Consider the following 9,412-nt stretch of genomic DNA (forward strand, 5'->3'; position numbering starts at 1 on the left):
GAAGAAGCCCAGCTCCCTCAGCCTGTCTTTGTAGGGGAGGTGCTGCAGCCCTCTGCTCATCTTTGTGGCTTTTCTCTGGACCCTCTCCAACAGCTCCCTGTCCTTCTTGTACTGGGGGCTCCAGACTTGGTCACAGTACTTCAGACGCGGCCTCATGAGGACAGAGTAGAGAGGGGCAATCACCTCCCTGTCCCTGCTGGCCACCCCTCTTCTAATGAAGCCCAGGATACCATTTGCTTTCCAAGCTGCAAGAGCACACTGCTGGCTCACATTCAGTTTTTCATCCATCAAGACCCCCAGGTCCTTCTCCGCAGGGCTAAATGTCTTCATATTGTTTTTTTATCGTGCATCTTCTCCCCTCAGCAGCCATTCTTGACCCTGTCCTGTTTGCAACCACTGAACTGGCCTCCAGAAATCCCTGTGTTCTTACAAAGCAGGCACATGGATGAAGCAGATGTTTGCCAAGCAACGAGCAGCTTGCATCACTGATCCTGGGCACACTGGGTCACCTGGCAGCACAGCACAGCAAAAGACAGAAATCTTCCTATAACTGAGGCCCAGCTGGACATTTCTGGGAACAAAGCATTCCTGCAAATCTAACAACCAAGAACTACCTTGGGGTCATGACTAACCAAGCAGAATAGGAGTTCAGTGCATTACCACATCCAAAATGGCAAGCACATTTGTCATCACAGATGCTTGCTAGACCTGTTTAGTGTATTCAACGAGGGCAACCTAATCACATCTTGTATGTAAGTGCAGAAGACCAGAACTTTGGTAATTAGGAGCATTTCAGACAACGTGTAACAGCAGCCCAACATAAAAACCTGAAGGTATGCAAACTCGGATGACAAATAAGATACTCCTGAATGCATCAACATGTTCCTACATTGTTGGCTCTCTACGAGATGTGCAAGGCAGTTTAGATAGAACATTCATAGCTTCAGCATTTATATTCAACAGCACAAGTTTTGCTTCAATTCTCTCTTCCTTCCCTCTTCAGCTTCCTTCAGAATTCCTGAACAGGAGCCCCAAAGTTCTCCAACACCACTTGAACCAGCAGAACTGCACTACAACAAGAGAAAGTCCCAATCACTCCACATCAGCCCAAAGATGTGCTGCCCCACTCTTTTTCCTTCTCCCTCCCTTGAACAGACAGCAGTACTACGAGCCAAACAAAACGTAATGTTAGTTAGAAATGGAGATGGTCACATTTCAGTCCCAACAGCAAGCTGATCTGATTGCACTGATTCACACAGCTACAGGATGCAGCAGAAAGGATGCAGCAGGAACAAACGACGCAAATCCAGGCTCTTCGTTTTCAGAAGCAGCCTTCAGCTGACTAAATATAGCCAAAACTGCACCCCCAGCCTAGCCTCCACTTCAGTCTTGCTTCCCTGATTCCAAAGAGGGCTCTGTCTTTGCCATGTAGCAGAGAAGTGCCTTAGGTTGTCAGATCATACCTTCCCCAGAGTTTTCCCATCACAGGAGCTGTGGTGAGCAGTGACTTGAAGCAGCAGTTGACTGACAAGGCCAAGCAAGAAGAGGGAAGAAAAAGGGAACAGAGAAAAGGAGGAAAAGGGAGTAGTTGAGATTCACTGCAGTCACATCCTTGGTGGAAACCTTCTCCTTCAGCCTGTCCCCTGCACAACCACCCGCATCAACACAACAGCTGACATTTAACAGGGCTACAAAAGTGACATTTCATGCAGTGCAACTCCACCTACGTCAAATGTTTTACCTTCCACCGTTTTTTGTTTTTAACCTTTTCCAATCTTACAGCACACAAAGTCTAATGCTTTCAGTAACTTTCTTTCTTCTAGAGGAAAAAAGATCACTGCTATCATATTTTGGATGCTTACGATGATGGACAGGCTCATTACATTCAGCCATAACCCAGGTTTTGCAGGCAGAGAAGCAGGTGCTTGATGCTTAAAGCAGCAAGTGACGTCAGTACAACACTCTTTGAAGATCTTGTGTCAAAACAGTAATTCTTCCTGCTGTCGCTCTGAAGGTCAAAAGCTTCCTCACAGTTGAATTCACTGAACAAGCAAAGCTGGGCACGCTATTTTATCTTACAGCCTGCTGACAATCCTGAATGCCAGAGTCAAATTGCCATTTGTGGAAGATTAAAAAAAAAAAGGAAGGCAAAACAAAAACAAAACCTTCTTGGCTTTGTCAATCTGTTCCACGATGCAGCAGGAACTATTTCAACACAACTGTCATTCTTATTTTTCTTCCTATCACCAAAAGGGGATTCGAAACACTTTCTGAAAAAGGAATAGATTAGCATTATAGCACAGTGATATTTACCACTGAACCCATAAGGCCTGTAGGAGCCATGAATACTTAGCAGGTTATTCCCCCAAGGCAACTCCAAACCCATCCCCTTAAGTAGCTTCAGAACAAAGAGCAGCATAAGAAGCAGGTAGAGGAACAGTGAACTGCAAGCTGAACTTGTAGTTAACTGGAAGAAACAGAGGCTTATTTTAAAATGTCACAACCAGTCATGCTATTTGACTATAATTATTTTGTTTGTTCCTGAAAAGAATGGCCCAGTGGTACAGTGAAACCAGCCTTAGAGACAGCTCTATTCAGCAATTTCAGTTACATCCTGGAAAAGTGAGTCACAAATATACCATAATGGGTGTGGTAACACTTGATCTTGCAGTGAACCTCTAAGGAAAATCAATACAAGGAGAAACACTTCAGATTTAGTAACAGCATCATTCAGAAATGAGTTTTCAAGAAGTATATGCAAGTAGGTGCATAAAAGGAGTCTTGGTGAGGCATCAGGAAAGAAAAGAACTAACATTTAATAGCACAACTTTAGGCCTACACGCAACAGCTGTATTGCAACCAATGGACAACAAGCATGGCTGAGGGACTGGTGGGCAAAGTCTTAATGTGGTAACTTGGATACAAGGAAACAGAAATGCGATCATAGAATCCTAGCATGGCCTGGGTTGAAAAGGACCACAATGATCATCTGGTTTCAACCCCCTGCTGTGTGCAGGGTCACCAACCAGCAGCCCAGGCTGCCCAGAGCCACATCCAGCCTGGCCTTGAATGCCTGCAGGGTTGGGGCATCCACAGCCTGCTTGGGCAACCTGCTCCAATGCTTCACCATCCTCTCTGTGAAAAACTTCCTCCTAATATCCCCTGTCTCAGTTTAAAACCATTCCCCCTTATCCTTCATCCACATGCTATGTTGTGTTTAAATGCAGTTTAAGCCCAAAACATGGTTTTATCCTCTTGGCTGCCAGAAATGCTGCTGTCACCACCACCCCCAGGGCACTTTCTGCTGACCTGCTCTCCAGTCACTTCTCTCCCAAGTACTTAATAAATAAACTGCCAGAGATGAAGGCTGAAGATTTACAAGAAAAAAAAGCTAAAAATTAATAAATAAAGGCAATAAAGAAAAATAGATCCAATCAAAATTGGCTCCACTTCCACGATTAATTAGTTTTTCTTGCTGGGGACAGATGCACTTGCTATGATTAATTGCAACGAATGGGGAAAAAAAGAAATTGTCTCGTTTCCACCATTTTGAGGATAATTACAAATTACAACAATAAATCAGTAGTGTTGTGGTGTTCTTTGTGTCTTAGGATGCAGAGAATAATGCTGTGATACTAACAGAAGTCTTGTAAGATTTGCTAGTACCTGAGGATTATACATCAGAGAAATAGAATTAAATGGAATATTCTGTCTCCACATCGATGAAAATGAACATAATCCAGAATGGATGAGAGTGAAACCTTAAATTTTGGAACTTCAAATCAATCTTTAACTACATCACAGTGATTAGATGTGAAGGGAAGCCACAGAAAGGCTTACCTTTCCCAGTTAGAATTAGAAAGTGTTTCTGAAAATAATATAAATTGTACACAAGTGTTAGTAACTAGGATCACTAATAGAATATCAAGTACTATTATAGTAGTCTGCAGCCACTGAAATATCACTTATCTGAACACATCTTGAGAAGAAACATAGAGTAGCTTGAATACATGAGAAAGGGGTACAAAATATCTCATTTTGAAGATGTGATTTGACAACAGTGTTAAATAGAATGTATTTTGTCAACAGCAGTTCTCAAAATAAGAAGACAAATCATGCTGAAGACTGCTTTTAAAGAAGAGTAAAATCTTAATCATCTAGCAGATTTAAAATGAAAGTAAAAAAGGAAGTGCCATGTTGAACATACCCAGCAGCAAGCCATGCACTGTATCTTCAGGATTCTGCCTTCTCGATGTTTCTGCTGCAGACAATACTCCTTCCTCCAATGTAGGGAACTCAGTCAGGTCATTTCTATCAGAAGCCAGGCCAAGCTTCGTCTCTGAGGCAGCAGTTAAATGACTGGCATCCACCTCTGCTGGAAGCTGATACCAGGAGTCAATTTCCTAAGAACAGGCAGGGAGATAAAGCGTGCACTAGGATCAAGAAGAAAATTTTATAAGATGCACTTCCAAGGAAATAAAACTTAAGCTGTAGAATAGCAAAACTGTTGCTTCTAAGTTATACTTTCTATGCAAATACTCAGCTTTTAGATGTAAAAGAAGTACAGTGCACTCATGAACTGCTGAAATCTGTTGTCAGTTCTTACCACCTACTGCTCACCAGCCTTCCATCTCCTGTCAGAAACTGAGCTCTCTCTCCAAATCCTACAAAAGCAGAAAATTTCTCCAAACCAAAATCATAGAATGGCTGGGGTTGGAAAGGACCTCAAGGATCATCAAGCTCCAACCCCCTGCTACATGCAGGGCCACCAACATCCACATTTAATGCCAGACCAGGCTGCCCAGGGCCCCATCCAACCTGGCCTTCAACACCTCCAGGGATGGACGGGGCATCCACAGCCTCTCTGGGCAGCTGTTCCAGCACCTCACCACTCTCTCTGGAAAGAGCTTCCCCTTGACAACCAACCTAAATCTTCCCTCCCTCAACTTCAAACCATTTCCCTTTGCCCTGCTGTTATCTACCCTTTCACGGAGTTGGCTCCCCACCTGTTTGTAGGCTCCCTTTAGGTACTGAAAGGCTGCAATGAGATCATCCTGCAGCTTGTTCTCCAGGCTGAACAAGCCCAGCTCCCTCAGCCTGTCTTTGTAGGGGAGGTGCTGCAGCCCCTCTGATCATCTTTGTGGAATTTCTCACTCAGAAAGAACAACCCTGATGGAGACAAATGCTTCAGGAGGATGCTGGGTGATACAGTACCCAACAGTGCACAGTAAAGGTGGCTTGCAGCGTGCAGCTGGCAATTGCTAAGCAAAGCACTTTCCAGTTGCATAGAATAAAGGAGTCTGTGTTACTTTAAATCCCATAAGTAAACTTCAGCCACAACTCATAGAAGCACAACTCAAATACCTGATGAGCAGCTGTTCTCTGACGTATTGCTTCTCCCAGGGAGATCCCACTGGCAGCTGAGGCCTGGGTCTCACTGCTGCTTTGGCTTAAGGATTCCTCCCTCCAAGTGCGGCGTGGCGGAGTTGTTGCAATAGGCTGAAAGGAAAATGCACATTTCTAAAGCAAAACATAATTTCTGGGTATGTATACATATATTTCATAGCCCATTACTTAGAAATTACACAAGACATCTCCAGTACCATAAGTTAGCCATCTACCACCAACATATTTAACTAGTGACTGAAATTCCACAGGGTCCAGACACTCAACTAAAAAGGGCAGGTTCATTTGCTGCTTTAAAACCCAAAAATTGAGCCCAGGGGGCAGCTTGTGAATGCAGCCAGCCCAGCACTGCTGACCACAGCCAGAATCTCACATGCTGCCTGCAGACAGCTATGGGTCATCTGGGAGACCTACACAACTGCACTTACAGCTTCTGAGCAGGGCAGCAAAGCAAATCACTTGGAACAGCAAGAATATTTGTGCTCACATTTCCCTTCCACACAAGGTGTTGAAGCACTGAGGAAGCACCCCCAGAACACAGGGAGCAGATGTCCAACACTGTCTCAAAGCGTTTCTCTGTACACACAGAAATTAGCTTGGGCTCTGTGACAAAGCTAAAACAATAATTGCACCCTGCACCCATACCTTCAGTCACTACGGCATTGCACTTCCCTAGTTTTTCTTCTTCACGCTAGTCAAGTAATTAAAAGAAGTGGCACTGAAGTGCACACGACAGCAGCTCTGAATTCAAAACATTCCAGCAGCTATTCCATAATTAATTGAGGCTTAATATTGAAAATTTGATTTCAAAGGGCAATTCTATTAATTCAGATGGAAATTAACAGCATCAGGTAGGGGACCCATACTGTGCCAAAAAGAAACAGGTACTGATTTTATTTAGCTATGCTGAGCATAACTAATTAACTGAGCGTTTTGGAGGACAGAAGAATGGATGAGTAATGACAGCAAGATGCACACAATGAACAGAAGACTTAAACAACAGAACTGTGCATCTTATTCTTCACTCTCCTCTTTAAAATAACTTATGGTGAGCAAACCTTGTCCATCTCCATCACTTAGTGGAGTCTCTGAAGCACTGAGGGCTGAAAAGCAGGCCTCCAAACAAAGCTGACCCCGAGATGAATCTCACAGCCAAGTGTTATATATCATCAGCATCAGATCATTAGCAAAATGTGTATCTTGGACAAAATGGCTCATCAGCAAGAGATGCAGCTTAGCTAAAGCATTATGAGAATGCTTTAGATATTAGGAGGAAGTTTTTCACTCAGGGTGGTGAGGCACTGGAACAGGTTGCCCAAGGAGGTTGTGGATGCCCCAACCCTGGAGGCATTCAAGGCCAGGCTGGATGTGGCTCTGGGCAGCCTGGACTGGTGGTTGGCAACCCTGCACAGAGCAGGGGGTTGAAACCATATGATCATTGTGGTCCTTTTCAACCCAGGCCATTCTAGGATTCTATGAATGTAACACTTCACAGCTGTAGTTTCTCATTCTTGGGTAGTGCAGCTTCATGCACATGAGTAGCACTGCTCTTCAAAGGAACTTCACATGACATGAACACCATAATGGAAATCATCTCTCCTTTTGAAAGGAACAGTTCTTGTTTGACATTCATCACTGATGAAGAAAGAAATATGAAAGTTTCTCAGTTTTGAACCATCAAATGCTTGAATATCCAAACTCAAGCCTCCTTGCTTTATTCTGACCCACAGACCACCCAAAACAATCTAGAAAAACATCATACAACCGAACACAGCACAACCAGCTTATTATTCCTGTGCAACACACTTGGGGGTCTCTAGAGGGCATGGAAGGCAGGGCTTCAAGAATCCTCACAATTAAAAACAAACTGTCTTTATTGACTATAAAGTAGTACAAACAATAAGTAATAGCACTATGTTGGCTACAGAGTTCCATCTCATTCTTATAGCTCAACACCTTTCAGAAGTTCCATAATGTCTTTAAACAACCATAAACTGGCCCTTCAGAAGGAAGATAGAACCTCTGCTCCTCCTTAGCAAGCAAAAATTGGATATATAAGTTGACTACATATTTCTTTAGGAAGTTCTGAACACAGTTAACTACCAAGCTACATTGCTTTATTGCCTACAGAGAAGAAGCAAGCAGGGCATGGTAGCACATACGGCTTAGTCCTTTCAGTAGAAGCTTGCTGATATATGGCACTCATAAAACTACAGCCCTAGGTGTGACAACTTTTACAAAGATGGGCTTACAGAGCTAGCCTCTCTCTGCTGATTGAAATTATAGCTAACGTCTCTTGCAACAAAAACACAAGGTGTAAGAGCAGCCACACCAGGACAAGCAGAAGATGCAGCTGGCATCTGCACTGCATCCCCCCCACTCACGGCAGGCAGCGTGCTGGCAGCATGCTTGGCTCAGGTCCATCTGGTATTCCCAGCTCGGAGCTCTGGTTGTCAGAGCAGCAACTAAACCACAGAGCTAAACAAATGTGGAGAAGGAAGCAATGGCTACCATGAGACAACAAAACACAGAACCCCAAACGGGGCAAAATGATCTTATCTATGATGAATACCAAGAAGATAAAATGAGATACAGGAGGCAAGCTCACTGGTCTGTAACTTTCTTATAAGTTATATGTGATGTTAACGAGGAAAGTTCTGTCTGTGAATCAGTGTGCAGATAAGCTTTGTTTCTACTTAAATATACATAAGGGCGCACAATCACACAAGATCTTCTGTTTCTTAATAACATACTGTGAACATTTTTCACCAAAAAGCTTCCAAACTGCCCCACCTGAACCCCTGTGCTTACATTTGTTGAAGCTGGACTTGCCTTTACCATGTCACACTTACTCAACTAACTGCTTCCATTCATTTAATTCCTATTGATTGCCCAGGTAAGACTGAATCCTGTAGCAATCCATGATTCTTCTTGGGGAATGTTTGCAGATAGCAGTGTGACAGCAACAACTGTGAGACCTCAGAGATCTTTCAGAACTCCAAGGTGAAGCTTTGCAGTCAGCTTTTTGATTTCAGAGAATTGTTTTGAGTTATAAGGGACCCTGAAGGCCACTTAGTCCAACTCCTCTGCAATAAACAGCAGCAACCACAGCTCAGGTAGGTGCTCAGAGCCCTGTCCAGCCTGATCTTGGTGCCTCCAGAGATGGGGCACCCATTGGGCAACCTGTGCCAGCGATTCACCACGTTTAGCATCATTTTTCCTCAGACCCAGTCTAAGTCTCTCCTCTTTCAGCTGGAAATCATTTCCCCACCTATCAAGGAGGTTGTGGATGCTGGGCAAGAATGGGGGTGACAATCAGAGTGGGGGTTTTTAAAGATGATAGAACATGGAACAGGTTGCAGCTCTGATAGCACTGGAACAGGTTGCCCAAGGAGGCTGTGGATGCCCCATCCCTGCAGGCATTCAAGGCCAGGCTGGATGTGGCTCTGGGCAGCCTGGTCTGCTGGTTGGTGACCCTGCACATAGCAGGGAGTTGAAACCAGATGATCACGGTGGTTCTTTTCAACCCAAGCCATTCTAGGATTCTAGGATCCACAATCTCCTCATCTCCAGTGCTACAAATCACACAGAGCCCTTCAGGGTCACAGGGGGCTCTGACGGGCTGCTCCATCCGCACTGGAGCTGGGGGCACAAAGCCAGGAAGGCACAAAGCAAGCAGGCAGATGTCACACACACACACCATACACTGAAGGGATGGAGGGAGAGGGACCAGGCCAGCTGCAGCCCCTCTCTGCCCAGAGAAGGAGGAGAGCGGCCTGTGGGGGCTCAGCTCCCCCACCCACACCTTCCCTGCCGGATACCCCCTCAAAACCGGCCTAACCGAGCCTCTCAGCGCTGCTCATACTCACAGGAACCCGCTGCTCCTGCTCCTCCTCCTCATCCTCCACCTCCTCTCCAGGCTCCATGGCCGCCGCGCTGCCCCGCTACCACAGCGCCCTCCGCGCGCGCCCACTCTGCGCATGCGCCGCCGCCCCGTCGCTAAGGA

General features: G+C 45.0%; 1 protein-coding gene across 3 annotated transcripts in view; it reads right to left on the reverse strand.

The window, feature by feature from the left end:
- The window catches only part of ALMS1 (ALMS1 centrosome and basal body associated protein), a 52,860-nt gene extending 43,462 nt beyond the window's left edge, over window positions 1–9,398 (reverse strand). For 2 of the 3 annotated variants that reach the window (XM_019615046.2, XM_010710566.3), the window contains exons 1-3: window positions 9,276–9,398; window positions 5,365–5,499; window positions 4,208–4,403 (exon numbers count right to left, since the gene is read on the reverse strand). In XM_019615046.2, the coding sequence (XP_019470591.1) occupies window positions 4,208–4,403; window positions 5,365–5,499; window positions 9,276–9,332 (388 nt within the window). In that variant the 5' untranslated portion in view covers window positions 9,333–9,398. The remainder of the gene's footprint in view (window positions 1–4,207; window positions 4,404–5,364; window positions 5,500–9,275) is intronic. The other variant, XM_010710565.3, reaches the window with a different exon arrangement.
- Window positions 9,399–9,412: the final 14 nt, after the last annotated feature.

The sequence above is a fragment of the Meleagris gallopavo genome, chromosome 4, assembly GCF_000146605.3.
Source record: "Meleagris gallopavo isolate NT-WF06-2002-E0010 breed Aviagen turkey brand Nicholas breeding stock chromosome 4, Turkey_5.1, whole genome shotgun sequence".
NCBI classification, from domain to species: Eukaryota; Metazoa; Chordata; class Aves; order Galliformes; family Phasianidae; genus Meleagris; species Meleagris gallopavo.